The 24,289-nt window shown below is 44.2% G+C and overlaps 1 protein-coding gene across 2 annotated transcripts in view; it reads left to right on the plus strand.

Moving 5' to 3' along the window:
* LOC144798908 (cadherin-1-like) overlaps nucleotides 1-24,289 on the plus strand; it is a 209,867-nt gene that overhangs the window by 99,777 nt on the left and 85,801 nt on the right. The window contains exons 4-9 of one of the 2 annotated variants that reach the window (XM_078670010.1): nucleotides 373-522; nucleotides 725-880; nucleotides 3,022-3,166; nucleotides 11,655-11,830; nucleotides 20,072-20,200; nucleotides 21,966-22,151. In XM_078670010.1, coding sequence (XP_078526136.1) covers nucleotides 373-522; nucleotides 725-880; nucleotides 3,022-3,166; nucleotides 11,655-11,830; nucleotides 20,072-20,200; nucleotides 21,966-22,151 — 942 coding nt within the window. The remainder of the gene's footprint in view (nucleotides 1-372; nucleotides 523-724; nucleotides 881-3,021; nucleotides 3,167-11,654; nucleotides 11,831-20,071; nucleotides 20,201-21,965; nucleotides 22,152-24,289) is intronic. The other variant, XM_078670011.1, reaches the window with a different exon arrangement.

Genomic DNA, 24,289 nt, shown 5'->3' on the forward strand with positions numbered 1-24,289 from the left:
TTCCATATTCTTCCGTCTTCATAACAGGGGATAGAAGTGTGTACTTGTTCCTGGTGGGCAAAGATTAGTTGACAAGAACATATGACCTACATTCTGGAAGAAATAATAAAATGTCTAGTCCTTTATTCCAGAAAGAAAACTATATTGATGGGACTTTTGGGTAATATGAGTCAAAGTAGGTACCTAGTGTGTAACGAGTGATCACCATCAGTTTGGTTTAAAAAAACTGTTTAATTTACCCGTCCTTTGTTCACAGTTTGCTTCTGATCAATTGAAGATGTTGCAAATTTGTATTGTTCTTGAGAAGCAATTGGTTACCTAGTGCAGAAAATTCCACAGGATCCAGTTTTGATTCTATAACTTTTCTTTCAGAAGTCCCATCATGCCAAACATTCTGAACCCCAAGTGATGTACTTCCCAAAGTCGCAGCAGGGCTTGCACAGACGAAAGAGGGACTGGGTCATCCCACCCATTAAGGTCTCTGAAAATGAGAGAGGTCCTTTCCCAAAGAAGTTGGTGCAGGTAATTGAATTCTTTTGTACATTTGTGGTGGTGGATGAAGGGCACCATTGGTGCTTTAGTAACTGTCCTTCACTTAGGGGACATAAATGAAATCTGCACAATTGGCCTACATGCTACACTAATCTGTTGTGTAATCAGTGAGAAAATAAGATCTCCAATTGCAAATGTTTTTTTTTTCTTGTTCTTGATTTTCAACTCTTAGATCAAATCCAACATGGATAAAGAGACCAAGGTTTTCTACAGCATCACTGGGCAAGGAGCTGACACTCCTCCGGAGGGAATCTTCACTATCGAAAGAAGCACTGGACAGTTATATGTGACACGTCCCTTGGACAGAGAGGCCGTAGACAAGTATACTGTGAGTCAAATATATGAATCTTTCTTAATGAAGGGCCATGATTTATCTTAAATATAGGATGATACACAATTACAAAGCAAGCGTTCCTGCTCAACCAGAAAGTACTTAAGATTGCATCTAGTACAGTGCTTCAATTCTCAGAAAAAGAAATCGGTAGACCGCCCGGGTGTATAATTGGAAATACACTTATATAAGGCAGTTGAAGTTAAACACCCTCTTGAACTTCCTATCTCGGAGGTCTAGACCAGAGAGGACACTGTTTAGGTCTCACCTGCAACAGCGCATGCACTCTTGCTTGCAAGAGATATTGCAAACAATAAGGAGCTTGCAGCCCGCCCATTGCTTAACATTTGTTGGTGTCATTGTCACTCTTATTTGTTGGTTTGTTGGTTTCTAATTGACCAGCCCTGCTAGCTTCACTTCCTCTTCTTTCGGCTGGAGCATGGGCCAGGTACTGATTGGTTCAGTTTGATGTTACCGGTTTCAACATTTATTTTCATTAAAACATGGGTGCAATTGCTTTCTTTATGTGCTAAGATTTTTAGCCAAACATATTTTTTTTTTATGCTCCGAATCACAGGGGTGTTGTGCCAAGACCTAACTAGCATTGACAAAGCCAATAGGTCTCACATTCAAAGTATTGGCTGTGCAATTGCCATTCTGTAGGGTGTGGGCATTGCCAAGTTAGGCAATTATGTTTAGCCATGCTGTATAGCAGTGCTTCTAAAAATATTAATAAAAAAAGACCATAATGCATCCAGCTCTGATGCACTTAAAAAAAATAAAAATAAAAAAAGCATTAGCCCTGGCTGCATCATAGTGCTTTTTAACTTTAGCTAAATTATAAAGCATCTGCGCTTCCGCACAGCTGGCTACAAAACATTGCCAAAGTCAATAGCTCTTATAGGCAAGACCTATTTACTTTTTTCTGTTGTCATGGAATTGATAAAAGTTCCTGAGCTCTATCACATCTCTTCATCCTTCGCTCACTCTAACTGTGTTCCTGTAAATGAGGCTGGGCTTGGCGAATTACTAGTTACCCATGCAGTTCTGGAAAGTATTTTCCCAATTGGATGCTTTCCGTGATCTTTTGAAAAATAACTTACATTTTTTCTTCCAATGGGGCAAAAGGCTTTCACCTCTCATGCACTACTGATCTAAACCAACATCCACACCCACCAGGATCACTTCTCACCCATCTTATATTTAGAAAAGAGCTGAGAACATGCGTTTTTGTTGCAACAGAACAAATTGTCCACCTCTCTCTCAGAACCCACCACTCCCTACCTAAATTCACTGCCTGTATTTTTCTGCCTTTGACCCTACACAGCGCTCCACTCCCTTTCATCAGTTGCATTACAGACACTTTAATTATTTTTATGCATGGGAAGATTATTTGCCCAGAATTACAGTATATTTGAACCTCCCGCCAGACTTGCACCTGTATCCCCAGTTTCAAGGTCAGACGCTCTAGCCGTTAAGCCACACCCTCTTCCTTGACTGCCCCCTCATCAGTGCTCTATTTGTAAACTTAAATAAGCGCATGGGCCCAAAGACTTTCTGAGGAACCACCCCCTCCACTGCCAACACACCCGCTGGTTCTGAGGAATGCTGGGATTAACTGGTATCAAGGCTGACTAGCAGATTTATAATCTTGCAGTTTTTTTCATCGCGGTTTCCTTCCTGTGCCACTGTTTTCTTATATTTTATCCCTTTTCTGATATTCTCCCCCTACTATGGGTCAAAGTGTGGGTCTTGATCACCAAAATAGATGCTGGTGATCACCACCGGCACAAATAGCCCCTACCGTTTCTACCTGCACACTTCTACACCAGCGTCATTGGGCCACTACACCAGGACATGTAGATGCTTTTGAAGTTCAGAAACTGCTAAGATGCCAGAATGCAATCAGTAGAGATTACGAAAAAAGCTTATTGGGTCACGATTTCCAGAAGACCGACACAACAGTAATAAACTGCATGCTGTGTTGCTTCACCAAATAGTTGGTTTGTTTGGCCAAGCCTGGTGGTCACGAGTAGTCTTATTGCCTGATAGTTCTGTTCTTCTGAGGTAATTTGCTATTGTAATAATTCAGGACGGCTCAGTTGTCTATTAAAGCCGTCATTTTCAATGCTTTTCAGCTTTTCTCTCATGCTGTGTCTGTGAATGGAAAACCTGTTGAAGACCCAATGGAGATCATCATCAAGGTGACTGATCAGAACGACAATAGCCCAGTGTTTACAGAGGCGATCTTCGAGGGTGAAGTACCTGAAGGCTCCCAGCCAGGTAGAGACTGATTTTACATTGAATGGATTGGAGATCACCCACATCATAATTTACTGCTTTGTGGCAGAGAATTGTGAGGCATTGTAAATTGTTGTGGATAGCTACTGTTGCAATCTCTCTCTCTATATCTCTCTCTCTATATCTCTCTCTCTATATCTCTCTCTCTATATCTCCATCTCCATCTCCATCTCCATCTCCATGCCGAAAACTACTGAACGGAATGACCCCAAATTTGGCAAAAAGGTAGTGCTTGGGTCAAAGTGACCTTTTAATTTTAATGGTGTAAATCAGTTCAGTAGTTGCTGAGAAATTAGAAAATAAGTTTCGATATCTGGGCGGAGCCTAAGTCCCGAGCATGAGCTTCACTCTGATTGGATGCCAACACTGCAAACCAGGAAGTGTTGACAACCATCTTGTTACTCTGTAGAAGCGAGTCACCAGAAAACAGAGAAACAAAGATCTAAAACAAGAGAAGGGGGCAGGGTAGAAACACCCTGACCCCCTAGGCCTGCTCAGGGGGTCCCAGAAGGCCCCCATGGCCCAAAAAAGCATTAAAAAAATAAATTTAGCGCAATTCACTCTGGGGTCGCAGGTTCTCACATTTTATTTTAATGAGGCCTCTGGGTGGCCTAGGTTCCGGGGGCATTTCTTAAGAAATAATAGCGGGGGCTCACTGGGGTTGGGGGGGCCCCCGCTGAGGCCCCAGCAGCCCCTGGGCTTCACTCATGTTGGGAAGGGAGATGCGTGGCCCCCATTCTGGAGTCCTCCATTTGCTTATCAAATCTTTACGAAATTCACCAAAAAGTTTCTCTTTTTTGATCAGCTCTTATCTTGAAAGTTTGGGGGTGAGTGGTCAAGGGGGGGGCTAAGAAAAAAGGGGGGGGTCCCAAAACGTGTTTTCTCAATGCATTTTTCATAGGAAACTTAAGCCAAGGCTACAGATCAAACTGCTGAACGGAATTATGCCAAATTTGGCAGAGAGAAAGGTCTTGGTCCAGAAAGTATGCTTTTGTTTAAATGGTGTAAATATGTTCAGTAGTTTTTGAGAAATCAAATTTGTCAGATAACGATATTTGGGAATTCTGACATGTGATTGGCTGAGGGGTTACGAGCACGAGCTTGCATTTGATTGGCTGTAAACGGTTGAAACTAGGAAGTGTTGCTAGCCATTTAGTGATTCAGTCCATCAGCTGGCATCTCTCCTCTACAAGCCATCAGGGCCGTAGTTCTACCTCTGTGAGGCAACACTGAAAATATACCGCAGGTCGGTCTGTGCGAGATACCCCTTTCACGGTCCCTCTCCCCACATCACCGGCTCGCTCCCCACGTCACAGGAAACCAGGACCTCGGTATGTTGTGGTGTACCAAAAGCACTCCTCCATGCACAGAAAAAGTAAGTATGGCATAATTTTTTTATACTCATCTTTATTGAACGAACACTAAAAAACAGGAAGAGTGTTTATCACTTTAAATAAGAAGCCAGCGTCGTCATACGCGTACCGACGCTTGAACATAGCGCGCGAAGGTCGAGTGTACTACACGCCAGCCATACGCCGGCCAAACGGTAAGATCAACAACCATAGCCGATACGGTAAACAAGATGAGCCTGATGCAACCGGATAAAACGTTAGACTTGTTAACTTTGACATGCCTTTAGCAAAAACATGCGCGAAAATTAGTTTAACCGGCAGAGCATCGTGATCGTGACCATTAGCCATTTAAACAACTACCTAGGGGGTCTACACCGAGAGGGATGCATATCGCTGGCATCAGCAGTATTACCACCATGAGGAAGTTAAATTACACATACGGATACACAAAGTTTACGTAATAAATAAAGCACAGCATATGTAAGCGCCGGGGCACTCAATGGGAGGGTGGAGGCAACTCTATAATTATATTTGAACAAATGCCATTTACTTTACAGATTTTCCCCAGATGAAGGCATACTAATGTGGAAATGCATTGGGAATGAAATGGGAAGAATGCAATTGAAAAATGTAGACATGGCATTTTTAAAGAAAATTAACTAATGTGAAATCAAACATTGGTGAAGAATAAAAAGCTATATTTGAAACTTCAAACGAAGGAGAAGCTATTCATTTATACAAAAAATTTGAAACATATGGTTGAAATTAAGCTGGATACACAGCAAACTACTTAGTGCCCTGGGAGACAGTTAAAAATTTTTTTGGACCGCAACCTATAACACTAGCTGGATGCAAGTATACCAGGGATAGCGGAAAGACAAATTGTAAGGCACGCTGAGAGTGGCCAGCGGCAAGGTACCATAATAGTCAAGCATGCGGTTGCAAAGTAGCTGTAGTAGGGCTGGGTTGTGAACGAGCACAAGTGGAGCAGCCATTTCTGAGCATGCAGATCAAGAGGAAACGTCTGGCAGCCAAAGCTAGTCGAAGTGGCAACCTGCTGAAAACACTCGAGAAAATAGAATGAATAAAAGCAGGGATCACACCAAAAATAGTTTGAAAACATGTTACAAGGCCGGATCTCACAAGCTAAAAAAATGCGCTAGCCCTGTTGTATGCGAAGCATTGAAAATAGAATGAATTAGTTCAGCAAAATGTTGTGGGAGATCAGTGTTTAAAAGATTATGAACTTCTGTTGTCGTGTTGGCCCCCTGCAGGACATAAGTCTCAAGGGTAGAAGTGAAAAAAACTTCTTTCTGGACAATAAGGCTCTTTTTCGGCTCAGCTTGTCAAACTCTGCCTTCAAGGTCTGAATGGAAGGCCAAATCGAGGTATCGAAACTCCCCTGTGAGGGAGGAAACGGCACGTTTTTACAGCAACCTATACGTTGTTACACAGTCACAATGTATGGAATACCTTTTAAGATGCGCCAGCATTTTTCATTATTCAAGAGTAAATAACTGCCATTACACAACATTGTTTTGTGTGTTTATATTGTAGAGGATGATGCATCTGTGTTATATCATGGTCAGAACCAATTGCGGCTAGCGGCTTTGCCTTTAAAAACCAGTGCATCGGCTCGCTGCTGTGCGCCAGCGAGCCTTTGTGCCCACAGCTCTACCTCTATGAGCCATCCGGTTAGATCGTAGGTGTGTCTCTGCTAGCAGGCCCGACTGCCCATAGCTCTACCTATGCAAGCCGATGTATATATTCACTGAAAAAAACATACGTTTTACTGACGTTATAGTTAGAAATTAGCATTTAAAAACACCTTAGAAATTCACTGAAAAAACCATTGGTTTCAGGGACGTTATAGTTGGTTGGATATTTCACTCGTACAAAACCATAGAAATTCCCTCATTATAGTTAGTTCAGCTAACTATAACTCGAGCCCTGCAATGCACTGCTGATGATGTCACATATTACATCATTCACGACATGATTAGTGACATCACTGATGACATCTCCAATTACATCACTGATAACATCATCCATGTGATAATACAATGCACCTCCTCACATCGTAATATAACCTTTGATACACCCATTCTAAAATATAGAGTACCATTTTTTAAACCATAGACACACCAATACCAGTTACTACATACCCACTCGCTGATTCTTAGGTCTACACACACATCCACTCATTCACCCATACAATCACTCATACATAGTCACTCATCAATACAACACTATCATATGCACTCATACACCTATACAGACAGACACCCACCGCCACTCATCCATCGAGTTACTTACACACCTAGTCAGTCATGCAAAGAATCCATCACACTCCCATTTCCTTATCTATACAGTTATACACACACCACCTCACTTATTCAAACATATACTAACACATACTCACTCTCATACAATCACTGATACAAGTACAAACTCATCCATACAGCCACTCTCAGTCACATGTGGGGTAATTAGCAGTGCATAGCGAAGGCGTGAGTTATATTTACCTTGGGCCACGAGTTATAGTTTCTAGAGATAACTCTAACTGCTGAAATTCTATGGTTTTGTGTGTGTAAATCCTATACCTAACTATACCGTGCCTGTAACCCTTGTTTTTTTGTTGTTGTTAATTTCTAATGTTTTTTATAATTCTATTTTTGAACTAGAACGTTTCTGTAACCCTTTTTTTTTCAGTGAATTTCTAAGTTATTCTTAATGCAGCGGGGAGGGTGGGCGTAGGGCCTGGCCTGCAGCCAACCCTGCCTCCCCCCAGATGCAGCCAACTCCACGCTGTGTAAAACGTTCAGTCTTGCACAGTGCGGGGTTGGCCACAAGTCCTGGCCATTGGGCAAACCCTGCTAGCAACCCCGCCCCACGTGCAGCCTACCTTTGAGGCGGGCACTCAGTACCCCTTCGTGGGGCGATCTCGACCCCAGTTAACCCATCCCCCCTGGGCTGCCAAATTTTTTAGGGGTTGGGGGTACGGGGTCCCCCTCCCAGGCCATATTTCTGCCCCAGGGTCTCCACCTCCCGGGGCCTGGCCTTGTTGTAAATGTTAAGAGGGCATGCAGCCTCCCTCTCCAGACCAGTGTCTGGCCCCGGGGACCCCATCTACCGGACCCAGCCATATTTATACGAGGGGCAATATTGTCCCCAGGGTCCCATGCCCGGGGGCTATATAATTAATATTTCTGGAGGGGGCCTTGTGCCCCCCCTTGCTGTTATGATTTCAGACCTGAGGACCCCATCTCTGGTTCCAGGAGACCCTATCTTTCAGGTCCTGGCTAGTAACGGGTGGGTACCCTGGAGCCCACCCAGGACCTCCTTTTTGATGGAAGCCGCCGTGGGGGAGCCCCAATTCCCCGGCGGCACCAACTGGCTCCATGCCTCTAGCGGGGACAGTATTGCTCCTGCCCGCAGGGATAAGCTAAACATGCTGTTACCTGCGGGCAAGAGCAATTTTTGCATCTGTTTTCCTGCCCACTTCACAGCGGGCAGGAAAATAGTTGAAAAGACCGCTCCCAGCGGATGCATTTTACTGTGGGACCCCACCACCGGGTCTGGGTAAGGGGGGGGGGGGCGTCAGCATATTCCTACACTGTCCCCTTTATTTATTTATTTTTGGCTACCAACACTTATTGGTTGAAGTGTTTGGCAGTCAATGAGCTCTTCATTTTGTGATCAGCCGGTTCAGAGAACTCTCCATGTCCCTAGATATCCGTTTCTTTTTCCTTTAGTAACTCCAAAACTACTGAATGGATTTGCACCGCCAGTAGGTGATTATTTCTGTCTGTCTGTCAGATATATTTCTTATGCTTTGTTTTGCAGTTAAACATATAACCCGCCTGTTAACATTTTTGGAGGAAATGTCATAACATTCCATAACTAGTCAAGTCAAAAAATATGTTTATTTAGACCATTTGATCTATAAACAGTTCATCCTTTATCATTTAAAATCACAACACAAATTCATATTCTTAACAGTAAAAATTATATTATCCTAAAAACAACCTTTATACAATTTTAAAACCAGAGTTCATTTGGATTATAGGGCTATTGGATATTTTGGGCCTCCAGACAAATCGGGAACTTACATACCCCCTGCATAAATTTCCAGATGGCTATCGCAATGTCGAGATTTTCCATATCAACTAGAAGCTCCCGTGCGATCCTCAACATCATATCTTCAAAATATCGGGCGAAGAAACTGTTTACGTAAATTTAAAAACATATAACAATCCAGTAAGCTGTGCAAAATATCACATTTCATTCCTATTTTACACACACATTTACCATCAGGATGCATTAAGGCAGTTTTTATTGCACTATTTGTAAATAACGGATTAATACCTATTTGTAATTTAAGAACTTCTGTTCTTAACCAATGGTTTGGTAGCAAGTCTATATATGGGAAGTTTGAGTCTTTCTCCCATCCTGAGCTCATAAACTTTACAGAGTCTTTCTCTCTCAGATACATTTGGTCTGTTGCCCTAGAAATTTCTTTACCCTGCACTTTAAGAACATTCTTGATTACATTAGTTTGGAGTGTCATAGGGTCGATGTTCACATTCAGGTGGTCACAAATGGCCAGGAGTTTCCTTCTTGTTGCCTTCGCCCACTTCAACTCACTGGTCTGAATTTCTTTCATACACCATTGTGATACCTTAGTGACTTCCCCCTGACCCAAGCGGTTCCAGAATCTAAGAAGACTCATCTGCACCTGGACATTCCATGCGGTTAGGCCCAATTCTACTCTAACTGCCTGGATCATTGCCGACCCAGGGAGGGACAACAAGGATTTTAAACATTTTCCCTCCTCTTTATCCCAGGTGCTTTTCCCATCAATGCAGAGAACTTCAGCCCCATATTGGAATTGTGGCGGAACCATTGCTTTAAAGGCAGTCAGGAGAGGTTTATGTGACATATCGCCATAGCTATGGTTGAATCTTTTCAGTCCACATACTGCTAAATGCACTTTTAGCTTGTGAGCTTCCAAATGGGTGTCCCACTTCAGAGACCTTGTAAACCATATGCCGAGGTATTTATATTCGCTTACAGTTTCTAGCTTGGTTTGGCCCAAGTACCCGCTAAACTTCGTATTCTTATTCACAAGGCATAGAATTTTTGTCTTATCCATATTTACTGTAAGTCGCTTTGCAATAGAATATTCATTGAATACATTTAACTTCCTCTGAAGCCCCACCTCTGTTTGATCTATTATTACAAGGTCATCTGCGTACAACAGACAGGACAGATGGTTACCATTTATTTTTGGGCTTGCACCTCTGGCAGTACCCATGAGAAGGGGCAAGTCTGCTAAAAATATGGCAAAAAGTAACTGGGCCAGAACACCGCCTTGCCTCAACCCATTGTTTATCGGTATTTCCATTGTAAGGCCGCCGGAGGTATCTTTAATTACCCGTGCCCAGTTATGGCTATGCAGTTCTTGAATAATCAGCAAAAGATCAGCAGGAACATCATACTTTCTCAATGTCTCCCACAAACAGTCCCTATCCACCAAGTCAAAGGCTGCTCGAAAGTCCACGAAGCAACAAAACAATTTGCCCTGTTGCTCCATGGACTTCCTCGCTACAGCCCACAGTGCGAAGCAGTGATCAATAGTTGAGTGCTCCTCCTTGAAGCCACCTTGCTGTATTGGAACTATTGACTGCCGCTCCCCCCATTCCTTCAAGTTTCCCAGGACTATTTTAGAAAATACCTTTTCCCCAATATCTAAGTTAATCAACCTATAGTTCTTAGGGTCTTTCTTTTCCCCTTTTTTATGCAAGGGTCTAATTATGGCACCTCTCCAGGATTTGGGGAAATGACCTGAAGCTATAACTAATATTTTGGAAGTCCCTTCTTATTTCAAAGTATAAATACCTCCATGCCTACAATTTTGAAAGTGAATGACCAAGATCATCCTCTTGATTCAGTTTTTTCTGTTCTGATAGCTGAAGGGAAGGTAAAGCCACCATTGGGATTTGTAGAAGTTATACCTAGAAATTGGAGGTGGAGGTAGAGACTCGCTGAGACATTGGAAGTAAAACAATTGTTTGTTTGGGTGAGGATGCTGCAAAAGTCCTGTGTAAATATTAATTTAAGCACGCTGCAGTCTGAAAGTATTTGATTTTCTGGCTTACTACGTATGATGCTTTCATGTCTATTCTGTGCTTAAAAATGTCTGAAATGGTGTAACAAAAAGCAGTGACCAGAGATCTTGATCCACAGGTGATGCTTTAGTATGTGTCATTTGTAGATTAATTACTTTTTTCCATCACTGATTAATTTAGAATCCGAGTGTGAAACTACTTCTTATTTGGAAGTCCAGCACTGATCTATGCCTCCTTTACAGCAGGAACTCAATTGTGGAGAAGCGTGGCTCAGTGGTTAGAGGCGGCAGACCCGGAAGCTGAGATCAGCCGTGGAACAGGGTTCGATTCCCCGCCTCGGCGGGTCTCGGGCACAAAAATTCCACGGACTTGACAATTCTCGCTCCGGTGCCTACTCGACTCATGGGGTCACACTCTGCGACTCTGGGCAATAGCTTGCTTAATCTCCACTACGGCCCCTCGCGGCAGGATGCCTGGCTTTCACCTTGTGAATACCCTGCCGGGGTATCGCACAGGGGAATACCAGGACGGGTTCCCTAAGCAAGCGCCTTGAGACCCCTGGGTGATTAGTGCGCTATATAAATCGAAACACATTTACATTTACATTAAGGAACACATAGTCTACAAACTTACATGATTGCCTTCCCTATGGTAGGATTGCTCTCCAACTGTTGTTGCTCCTGTGGTGGCCTCCAAAATGTTCCTGTGAATGAGACCCAGGTGCCAGGTAGAATGCTCTGCTGTTCAGTGGGTTCTTTCCTTTTTTCATCACCCTAACATCCTTCATTACTGCTCTCGCTCCTTCCTTTGCTACTTTTTCAGTCATTCCTTCACTGATTACTAAACTATTTTGGTCTGTTTTTCCCCTGTTGTACCAAATGGTGCATGGATGCCTGTCATTATTGCTGTCTACATAATGTACTACATAAAATATCTTGAAGCGGTGGTATTTCCCTCTTTGACTTTGCCCGTCTTTCTTGTTGTCAGGTACCTCTGTGATGCAAGTCAATGCTACAGATGCAGATGACTCGGAGGACACTTACAATGGAGTTGTTACTTACAAAATAGTAAATCAGGAACCAAAGCTGCCCAATGATATGATGTTTACAATCAATAAGGATAATGGAGTGATCAGCGTGATCTCAACTGGGCTGGACCATGAGGTTGGTGAGAATGGGAAGTGCGTGAACCTTCCTTAACATTCTGAATTTATCTGATGTTATGCCTCCAGGGAAATATGCCCATACCAATTGCCTTTCTACCCCATTGTAGCAATCGAACAATTTCTCCTTAAAACAGAATACCTGTTTTTTTTTTTTATAAATCTTTTTATTATTTTGAGACAAGAAAAAGGAATAGACATGTTTGGTGCCATACATTCATACATAATAATAGGGCGGACAGGTACAATAACAGGATAAGCATGAAGCAACAAAAAAATCGCTGAGACGCCTGTGCTCATAAGTACCAAGCAGGATTTGCAGCATTACATTCAACAAACAATTTAACTGCAGGCCCACAGAGCCCGCCCACCCATAGAATCAGAATAGTTGAAGAAGCAAGGCAACCAGACACTGGAATGTGAATAAAATCAGGATATTTCGCAAATATTACAATAAGGGAGAAACTAAAGAGAAGATTTGAAGAAAAGGAAACCATAAGAACGAGCACGGAAATAAATTAAAAAAAACGTCCCCCCCCACCCTGCACCTCTACATATGGCTATCGCCCAACCCCAACTAGCAGTGTGCCTGTCGCTCAAACTAACTAGGTTCTAAAGATAGAAAAGAGGAAACATGTGGGAGGGCATTTCCGTTTGGGCTCCCGGTCCCCTTCTCCCCCGCCAGAGAACAGCACCCCCTATGATGAAAATACAATTTTATCAGAAATCACAGAAAAAGTAAATTAGGGGGGAGCCGTGATATACCGCCCAGCCTCCCGTTAGACAAACAGCTACGAATCCCAAATCAATTAAGGCCATAATACCAACCCCGGTCAATCAGTCTCAGCCTTGGCCCTTCCGGACCATCATGCGAACTACTCCCGGTAGAACCACTACTTCTACAGGAGAATCAAAGTGCAGAAAAAGTCCGAAAAATTGCAGGTCAAACCAAATCAAAGTCAGTAATTCCTCAAGAACTCCATCAGCACAGAAAAGTTCCCTCATGGACTGATAGTCCCAATGTTGTTTTCTCCGCTATCGTAAAGTCACCAACGAGGGAAAGGATGAAACAGAAGTACAAGAATAATCACAAACAAAAGTCACCGGGAAGGGAACGCCACACGATTCTTCAAAAGTCAGCAATGATGGTAGGCGTAGTAACACTTTCGAAACACCGGGTTCATGATTTTCCAGAGTACCGACCGAGGGCTTCGGTGCCTCTTGTCGCACGGGGTCCTCGTCCAGAATCAAAATGGTCGTCATATAAACCACATCTGGTGGCAGTTCCTGCAGTGGAGCAGGGTCCGGTTCCACATTCTCCATCTCAGATAGGCCTGTGATTATTTTGTGAATCAGGGCATCCATATGTGCATGAAATGCCCCGATGGCTGCCAATACTGTCTTCAACGATGGCTCACGCTCCGTCCGGTCCAGTTCTCCTCATTCAGTACCGATCATATTGACTCCCCCCCCCCCCCGAGAGCCCGGTTTCTCCGGGAACAGACAGGAGCGGAACGGACGGCATCGGAGAGTGGCTGATCGATTTCTGCGACAGCAATCTGCAATCCGCTGCCGCGAGCGAAGACCCTGACCCACTGAGCCCCGGCGGCGGCAAACCGGTTCTGCGGGACAGGGACCTCTACCCACAGCCACTGTCGTGTCACGTCACTCCTCCCCCAATGTTAGTCAATCAAAATGACCGCCGTTAAATTTGGGCGAAAAGACCCACTGCGGTAGAGCAGACCCTGCTCGATTTTCATGGCCGATGTTGTTCAACTGCAACCCGGATGGTTCAAAACTCGAGGCCCCGGCTCTCTCGCTGGACTAGACCACAAACTTCAACTCGACACAACTTCGTCAATTGAGCCGATAAAGTTTTCAGGAGTTCACCATCGGAATGTGCATCCGTTCATCCACACGGAGGTCGGGCGTAATATCAGGATTATTGACAGGATCATCTGGCGGTACACGGAGGTCGGCGGAGCCCGGAGCCTAAGCAACCATCTTGTTTGCTAGCGTAGCTCCTCCTCAAAACAGAATAACTTTGAACTCGTATCAAGTAGGCCCTTTTCTTCTGTAGGGTCAAGTTCTGTGGGTCCCCCGTCTCCATCGCTTTATGCAAGATCCATCTTCGTGGTGTGGTCTGACCTCTACTGCCCAAGTCCAGACGTGACCTTTTCATTGGCATCACTGAGGGAGGCCTCTCCTCTTGAGTGCCCAAGGGGGGTGGGGGCTCTACTTTCCAGCAGTTTGTGCGCCCATTCTCTTCATCCCCACCCAAAATGGAAAGCATTCATGATCTACTTCCAGCAGCAGACTGGTGCCCTGACCACCTACCCTTTGCATCCTCCTGAAAAATGGTCGCTTGTGTGGTTGTCTATTCTAATATTACATTTGTATTATAAAATTGCCTTGCCCTGAAAAATGGGATCCCCTTTGATGACGACTTCATAATACTATAAATACTGTCCTTTTGCAGCCAATGCTTCAAGCCATCTTGAGGACTCAAAGGAACGCAGTGAGAATTATGACATGTTCTACTTGCTTCTGCCTGCCAGCAGACCTGAGAGCTACCTCATTGAAAAAATGAACATGGCTCACATCGAGCCAAGTCTTGCCATCCCTGCCTAGCACCCAGAGATTCATGTAGTTCCCCAATCTACAAGAAACAGCCTTGCACTAGAGAAAGCTGAGCAAGGGCCTGAGAGTATCAATCACGAAATTTATAGAGCGCACTACTCCCCCGCGAGGGTCTCAAGGTGCTGGGAGGGCGGGTGGGGGGGGGGGGGCGGTACTGCTCGAACAGCCAGGTCTTGAGTTGTTTCCTGAAGGAGAGATGGTCCTGGGTCAGTTGTAGGTGGGTGGGGAGGGGAGGGTGTTTCCACATCTTGGCCGCTAGGTAGGTGAAGGATCTTCCTCCGGTGGTGGTTCTGCGGATACGTGGAACGGCGGCGAGGGCGAGGCTGGCGGAGCGGAGCTGGCGGGTAGGTGTGTAGAACTTGAGGCGGTTGTTGAGGTATTCAGGACCCATGTTGTGGAGAGCTTTGCACACCTCACCAAGTGTGAGTAATGGTAATCAACTCGGCTTTGATGTCTCACACTCACTGATCTTTCACCTTAATTGGCAAGCCAGCCTTGCTGGAGCACTTAGTTGAACCGCCCAGTCTGGGTCAGACCATGCCAGAGGGAGGCTGGACCTCTGTATGCCACTGCCATTAGTGCATTTTCCTTCAGTCCCACCAGAGCACAAGATACACTGCCTTATTGTGTTGAGTCCAAGTCTGAGGTCTCTTTGTCTTGCATGTGTACATGCATGATGGAAACCTTTATAAGAGATACTGGACTACTTAGTATCCCTGTAGCCCTTCATGACAAACCACATGGCGCTTCAGGGGTTAGTGCAAAAAGAGAATATTAACAGCTATGATCAGGAAAATGATCACCTTGTTTGTACCCCACCAAAAACTTGGGATATTTTTCCAACAGAGAAAGCTGCATTTTCAGGCACCAGACGCCTCAAAACAGCCATCAGTTCAATGGCCGCAGATTCCTACCATAGTCGTCTATTATAAGATGTTTTGGGAGTTTGGACATCCCCCATAACTATTCATGGTGTTGAGCTGCATGGAAGAAAATATAGGCCCACATGCTATTTTACGGTCTCTTGCATAGATACTGTAGTATCTGCATTTGTGTTAAAACTGGTTGGGCTTGAACCTTGGAAAGTGAGAACACTGCGGTCTTCTTCATGCTTATATTTCTTAGTACTATGTAGGAAAGTGCTCCTTTTTGACATGTTCACCCCCAATTTTTACCTGGTACATGATGTGATTTAGACGGGAAGTGCAGAGTTCCTACTTACCAGGTACCCAGTGCCTGATCTTTTTTCCAAAACTGTTCAGTTGTTTCCCCCAATTTTCAATACCTTGAGCACACTCTGTAAGTCCCTAGTAAGTGGTATCCCTCGCACCTAGGGCCTGGGGTATTAAAGAGGTCCCCCAAATGCTGCAGCTTGATTGTGCCACCCTAAGGGACCTCTCACCAAACATATGCAAGACTGCCACTGCTGGCTGCGTATTTTGGTGCCATGTCCCCTTACAATGCATATAGCATTTGTAATTCACCCCTACAGCAGGCTTTACAGCCCAAAGGCAGGGTGCTTAATACTGCATGTTAGGGCATACCTACATGAGCAGATATGCCTCTGTGCTGGTCAGTTTCATTACTGCCTTTACAAGAGAACAGGGAAGCCATTTTAGAACATGTGCTGGACACTGGTGAAAATGAGTCCCCAGCTACATGATGGCTTCATTGTAGATAGGGATCTCGTATTAATAAACCCACACTGATTCCAGTTTTGGGTTCATTAATCCAGGCACCCAGAAGGCACCTTAGAGGTGCCCCCTGAAAACCAAACAGCCTCTTGTATGTTGGCTGGTTGGTCTTTGCCAGCCTGCCACAAGATAGACTTCTGACCTCCCAGGGTGAGGGTCTTTGCTCTCGGGAGGGTAGAAACAAAGCACTCCTAGGTCGTCAAGCTTCAAAGAATCTCCCGTCTATGAAATGCATCTATAGCAGTCCTCTGAGGAGAGGAGGCTGACCCCCCACTCTTTTATCCAGAGCCCTTCACCTGAACAGGGGGCATGCCCACCCCCCAGGCTAGTACCAACCCTAAGGTGGCTTAACCTGATGTCCGTGTGATTTTTCAGAAGTGGCCATCTTTGTGATGGCACACTTAGGAACTCTGGGACAATGTTGTGCCCCCTTCCTACAGGAAGTGGACCTATAGGGGGCGTAGTGGCCCCAAGGGTGAATAGCCCATTGGCTACTATCCTACACTCCCTAACACCCCTAAATTCAGTTTTTAGGAGAGCCCTTGGCTCCAGGAAATCAGATCCTGCCGACATAAAATACGACGGACGTGGAGAGTCGCATCCTGCAAGAACAGACATGGCGCCAACCCTGCCGGTCAGTCTGTCCGACTTCAACAGTGGCACCTAAAGTCAACTTGTCCTGCAGCTGCTGATTCCCCAAAATCTTGGAGAGCTGCCAGCACTTCATCCTGGAACCAAGGCCTCCTGAGAAGTAGCGGACCTGCTTCCCTGCAGGCAGCCAAAGACTACTATGAGGACTTTGTGATTGCAGAAATCCGACACCTGAAGACACCACTGCACCCGTCGCTCCAAGCCAGAGTTTAAGTTAGCCAACTGTCATCGTGGTGCCCCAACCCTCAAGAGACAGTCCACTGTGGTTTCGCTCCTAGTGAACTGACATGGTCTGCAGCCTCTGCTCGCATGCTCCCTCTACCGCGTCTGCTCCCAGTAAGTAAAACTCAACGTCTAAAGACACCTGTGACCCCGTCGCCATGGAAATGTCCGTACGTCCCGAGCATTGTGAGGCCTGAGCCCCCCCCCCCCCCTCCTGTTAGTTCATCCCGACTGGCCTCCCAGTCCGAGCCTGCAGCCTCTTTGTATGAAGATCGATCCCTAACACTGGTCACCCAACACTATTTTGCACCCCTGTGCCTGGCCACCCTAGTGCCGCTGGTGGTGATCTGCTGGTGCTGCCTTGAACCTTGCCCACCACTTACCTTAACTCCTGGAGTTTGGTCCCGTAAGCTGCTGTACTGTACCTAAATGCCGCATTGACTTTCCCTCCCATAGGATAACATTGCAGGTTCTCAAAATTGCACTGTCAACTTTTTTAACTAAAAAGAATTTGTTTAAAAATGTACTTACCTGAACTAATTGCTTCTGGTGCCTAAACATATATAAAGATGCGTGTTATTTTCATAAATTAGTGTGATCTCCTTATTGAGTCGTGTAATCCATTTTTTAAAAACATTTTTTATTTTAAAGACTTTTATTTAAGATAATTGCAGGATCAAAAACAGTCTAAGGCCTACAACCCCTCAGGCCGTCCGCTTCAGTTATACGTTTCCTTCAGCATTGTTCGTTAGTACACAGCCTTAAGGCTGACAACCCTGGGGTCCGGCGGCGTATCATACCATTTTGACATATGTTACATTCTGTGTCTCGTTTGACAATTTTCAGGTGTATCATTTTTTCATTTTTGTATCATGAACCATAACTTGCAACTGAGGTCAAGATGACCAATCACACATATCGTCAAGTACTATGCCTGCGTCTACCCACTGGTTAGATCCATATGTATACCGTGATGTGGCTATGAGGTACGCCCTAGTTATGGTGTATCCCCGTTTTGCAGCGTGAATCTTTCTGGATTCACTATGCTGTGCATATTCCGCAATCTGGTGGTTGGGTCCGGAATCGTAGTCTTTTTTCTCTTCTGTTTTTTTTTTTTTTTTTTTGTCGTAGCCCAGGTGGGCGTCGACGTCCTACCATTTGGTGTACCTTCGTCGGCGTGCTTCCGGCGGAAGCTACCACCCTTGGGCGCCATCTAGGCTGTTCGACCACACTACCCACTAGAAAAGCATCTTGAGATTACCCTAGAAAGCTCCAGTCCACTCATAAGGGAACCCATGCACTCTTTACACAATACATCTCATTTTGATATATCAAAGAAAGAGCCAGCTTCCTACATACTGTAATTCTTGGCAAGCTGCTCCTTTTCAAAGGGACACATTAAGCATAGCACCAACATCCCGGCCTGTAGAGAGCACACGCACTATGTTCGTTAACACTACCCAGGACAATTGCTGCTGGTTGCTATTCCTCAGGTCAGACTCGAGAGCTTTGCTAAGGTAGGCTTCTATACTGGGATTCCAGTTGGGGAGTAACCAATTAGTAGAGTGACACGAAATATGGTGGCATAGATGACACCTTGTGATATATAGTCAGTTTCTCTGTGGTAGTATAGGAGATGTAAACAAGTTAGTAACTGATTCTTAGTACGTGGTTGGTGGTGTTGCAGTGAGCTGCCACACCAGCACCCGCTGCAATACTGCCAAACCCGTAGAAAGACTGCCCAAAGGATTCTGACATGGAATTCAGGTCGGGCGGTCCGGATTTGCTGTTCCCACTGTGGTGCCTTTCAAAGGCTCTCGTGTGTGCCTTAGAAAGGCAACGCCGTGCGACTGCTGCAGTATGTTCCTGCATGGCATGAAATGCACCATGTTATGCAGTCCATGCTGTGTAGGAACTTGGAGCTGCACACATACAGGGGGCACACATGTGCCCCCTGCATGCATTCCCAGGCCCAGAGGCAACTAGGGACCCTGTAAGGGCCCCAGGAGTTGCTTCACCATCAATCTTTCCATGGCGGGATCACCGCCATGGAAATTATGGAGGTAAGGGCAACTCGTAATATGCTTGATGGGCCCACAACGGTATCACCAGCATATTGCGGCCCCAGACCGCTGCATCACCAGGGATTACCGGAGGCAGCAGTGGTCCTGTGGCGGTCCAACCACCAGTACTGGAATATGTCACCAGTGGACTGCTCTAGTCGTAATAAGGCCCTATAGAGGCAGGTCACTGTTGAATACTGTTGAAGACTTTGGGCAAATTGCTTTTACGTTTAAGGAGTTAACAAACCACAGAAAGTCAGTCTGGATGCACTATAGTAACTTCATTTGATTTGTTTTCTTCCCTGATCGTATTGGTGAATCCAAATCTCAATGACACCTGTAAAACTGAAGCAATTCTACCTTTACTGAATAAAAACACTAATATCCCAGAAATTAGTGCTGCTTGCATTGATGAGTAATAGAGGTATGTACCCAAGGTGCCGATAGATAGTTTTATGCGTCGACCTGAAAATAATTTGCCAGATTTGGTTCTTCAGTCATATACTCTATTGCTTCTGGTACAAAGCAAAAGAAAAGCAAGTGACTTTGGGAACGAGATGTAAACCCAAATCATGAAATGGATTAACATAGTTGCAATAGTTTACCTACCCCACTCGAACTACCCTTTACCTCTGACTGCTGGGTACCAGCCCAGTTACCGCCGCCCTCCTCGCAGCACCCCTGTAGCATAAGTAGAATCTACTGGAGGTCCTGCATATATGTACTTCTCTGCAATGTCACAGCAATCTGCAAATGATTAAGAGAAGGGGCGTGAGGGAGGAAATTTTGTGAAATTTGTTTTTCAATTACTTCTGGAGGTCTCATTAAATGTGCATGTTAAACGTGTGTTCCAGTGAACGCTAGTATCACATTCACCATTCAATTTGATACCAAGCTTGTGCGATACTTGTGTATTACTTTGCTTTTTTAAATTCTCAAATGACTACTTAATCAACTATTTTTATGTTTCAGAAAGTCCCCAAGTACACCTTGACTCTGACGGCCACTGACTCTCAAGAGATTGGAATGGTGACGACTGGCACTGCCGTGATCTTGGTTACAGACACGAATGATAATGCTCCTGTATTTGACCCAACAGTGGTGCGTCTGCCAACATGTTACAGCTGATCATGTTCAAAAGATGTGTTGTGATGCAAAATAGTCAGCACTTCATGATGAATAACGTATTTTGATGAGCTGTTTGCATAGATTAATACACTTTACTTTGGCTGCTCCTGCAATTCTACAGGAGACCAATTCCATAGGTTTGGATGCGACGCCTGTCATTCCTCTCTAGCCCATGAACATAGTTGGGTCCACTCAAATAGGCTCCCACTCTGGGCATATTCTTTGCTTTGTCATGACTCAATCAGCCCTCTTCTCATTAAAGAGAGCCTAATTGGATTGAGCATCTTCCAGGAGGTTAAAGCAGTGGCTTCTTTATTTAATTGTTAGCTAGATTAACAGCTTTCTGATAGGACAGGAGAATGGGAAGCCGTAAAACTGCCATCTAGTGATACAAAGCTAATGTGATACGCAAGGACAACCTTTATCACCCTACCAGAGTTTCTGTGAAAGAGGGATCCGATTTGGTCAAGGTAAAATCGACTTGATGCCTTTCACCCATTTGTCGGAGTCTGAACCGGAGTCATTTACTGGCTTAGTCATTTCATCAGTTGGTCATTTAAGGCGAGTGTGGTGACCAGAAAACAGTTGACACTTATATTACATTAATATGAGCAGCATTATTACAATTTTCCAGTACAGTAGCATAATTGATATGTTTCAGCTTTAGTACTAGACTATGTGCAACACCACAGTCACTCATAGCAGTAAAATAGGATGCTATGTAAATGGAGCCAAGCACAATTTAGCAGGGAAGGTCTGGCAACGTTTTCCTGCTGAATTGCTCTAAACATGGTACTTCAGACAGGGGTAAAATTAAATACAGGAAAGAGTACAGTTGCAGGGGTTTGGCTGATATTTGTGAGGAACTTCACTGTTGGGAATAGATGGACCCATGGAAATAATCTGCTGCATATAAGAGCATGTAATTGTATGAAATTTGCAATAAATTACAGGCCTAACCGAGAGGTAGACACGCCCACCACATATTTTGACAATTATCTTCCCACCTCTGGCTCATTTTAGCTCCTCCGTTTTGTGCTGCTTTTAAAACTGGAATTAAAATGAGCTAAATGTCACATTGGTCCCATGAAGTGCCATGCACGCAGCCATTCGAATATGCCACTGTGAAGCATCTACTGCATATGTACAGCACTTTTGTTTTGATGTTCGCTTCTGCCTTCATCTTTAAAGTCTTAAAAAACATCATAACCTTGATGGTTAATGAATTTACCAGTGATTTGGTGACCTTGAATCTGATCTCCTTTTTACGTACAAGCAGGTGTCACCCTGGAGTAGAGTTAAGGTGCATTGGTGGCAAGGTATGTGGGAGGCTGCTTGATCTGCTTCGAGTACCTAGAAATTCAATGTGTAGCGGGCAGTCTGCCACACTAATAGATTGACGTTCGGTCCTCTACCTACATGTATGCGGACTGGTCCATCTATTGTACTCTCTTACATTATCTTCCTTTCTCTGGCTCCCTCACTTTTCATTCGATCTCTTCTTATTTTATTGTTGCAGTAGTTGTGTACATTGATCCAGCTATTTTATATTTATACCCGCTACGTGATTAGTTGACCACTAGTCTATCTGAATGGACGTTCATTATTATTATATACACGTTGTTTTTATAGTGCCTATAGAGAGAAACTGCGGGTTCTTGAACCTTACAAATACCTGCATTCTTGAAATAGCGTTGCAATATTATGAACTCACATTATTTGCCTTCCTGTCTTGCAGTACACTGCTGAGGTGCCAGAAAACGAGGTGGGATTTCTGTGTCATAGGCTTACTGTGACTGACAGCGATACAATTAACACCAAAGCTTGGGCTGCAGTGTACAAAATCATAAAAGGCAACGAGGGTGGCAACTTTGCAGTTGAAACCGATCCAGAGACGAACGAAGGAATCTTGAAAACAGTCAAGGTAAGGCATAAAGCGCGTGTCTCACGGTGTAAATTCTTCATGTGTCGTTGGGAAGGTTTGTCCTTAACCAGTTTGCAATGTCATGACAATCAACGCATGAAAGCAAGTATCCGCACCTGCATAATCATGACTTCTCGTAATCGAGGCCTCCATCCTTTAGTAGCCACTTCCTTGTCAATAAATCTGGCACACAGACTCAGGATATTTGCAGCAACCTTATGGGAGATGTATGTGAAGCAGTCACAACACTTGGGTGTGAGGAGAGGCAATGATGGTGGGCTGGGGAGGAGCGATTAAAGGAGGAGTACTTTACTTATAGAAGCGCTGCAAAAGTTATGCGGTGCTACAATCCCCAGCTGACTTAAGTAGGTGCAAGAAGCTCATATGTCCTTGTGGTTCCTTTACTCCCAGACCCTTTTGGTTCCACAAACAAAAGAGAAGAAAACGAAGTTATAAAATTCAAAGAAATGGATTGGGCAAAACCCCTACCCTGGCATAGGACACTAATCTTGGAATACTACATCTGCCATACAGATCTACTAAGGAAACTATGTTAAAGTATGCGAATACCATCTGGCATAATTCACAGGCAATTAGATATGAGAATCTGGCAGTGGTATTTCTTGGCATCGAATCATATGTTCTACTTGGATTTCCTTTTCCACCTGGTCCTGAATATAGTCTAATGGTGATGTTTGTTCCTATGGTGGATGTTATTTTTTAGACCTGCTACTAGACTATGAACGTTTTATCCAAAAACTCATGCTAAAGGTCTGTAAAGATCGCATTGTGGCTAGCTTAGATGCACTGGAGAGTGATACATTTTACTAAGATTAACTAAACCAGTTAAACAGAATCTAGCAACTGCCATGGATGTCACTGCGTACAATCACTGCATCCCACGATTCACATTAATTTAATGCTGACCGAGCCTCTTATATTAAGAATGTCTCCAACTCAAACCCTGAGGTGCAAGGAAATCCTCCAGTGGAGCAACATTGATACTTTTATACTAGCTTAAAAAGAAAATAATCATGATCTCGTTTATACAAAATCTACTTTTTCGATAACTAAATTGGCAGTGCCATAAACTAAACCGTGCTAGATAAATATTCATCTGGAAGACTTCTTTCACTCTGGCAGTGATGTCTAGGGTCACACCTTGTCCATGCTCTTTTCTATAAGGTTCTTTCCTATTGCCAGAGTGTTTAGAGACAAGCTACCTGGTAGCAAAGAAGGCTGTTCATTTCACAGCAGAGCAAACCGAAAGCATAGTTTTAAGAGTTTTCCCTTTTAACTCGTATTGTTTACTTGATGAATACCACTATAGCACAGCCACACCTGGACATATTATGCATTCTATAAAACTGCCTTACAGAGAACCTGTCACCTGCCCTTGAAATACACATTGTGTCAGATCTTCCATTTCTGTGCTGATATGCACCACAGGGGCATGACACCTTTTGACTTGATTCCTGCCCCTGGTGGTAAGACATAGATGATGACGATAAATAACCTCATTATGCAAATGTCATCCGTACCCTAACACGGGGTACACCGTCCATTACTAGATCTTTTCGGAGGCAACTTCCTGCGCTGTGTCATAGAGAATATTCCATAAAGCCTCTAAATTATTTTCATTATGAAAGAGTTCAATCTTAAGTCCATTATAGCAGACAAGCTCTGCACGTCAAACTCCTTACACCCACATTCAAGGCACTACACAATTTAGGTCCCATTTACTTGAAACTTCACATCTCCATTCATCAACCACCCAGACACCTTCACTCTGTAGGATTCCTACTCGCACACATCCCACACATACACAGAGCCAGATCAGGAGGACGGGTGTTCTTACATTGCTCCTCAAGTGTGAAACTGAACCCCACAATTGAGAGTTAATGGTAGAATTACAAATCGTTTTTCAGACCTAAAATTGAAGATAAAAAACAGGTATAAAAATACATGAATCAAAATAACCCAAAGGAAACGAGATAGGGCCACTCATAATAGAATAAGTAATTGTTCCAAACATGGTGAATACCTAATTCCCAGACGTTGGAAAGTTTATTTTCCACCATTATATATACTGTTTAGGACGCAACAAGTCTCTGCTGGGAGGGAAGTCCATTGATGGG

Source organism: Lissotriton helveticus, chromosome 12, assembly GCF_964261635.1.
Source record: "Lissotriton helveticus chromosome 12, aLisHel1.1, whole genome shotgun sequence".
NCBI lineage: Eukaryota > Metazoa > Chordata > Amphibia > Caudata > Salamandridae > Lissotriton > Lissotriton helveticus.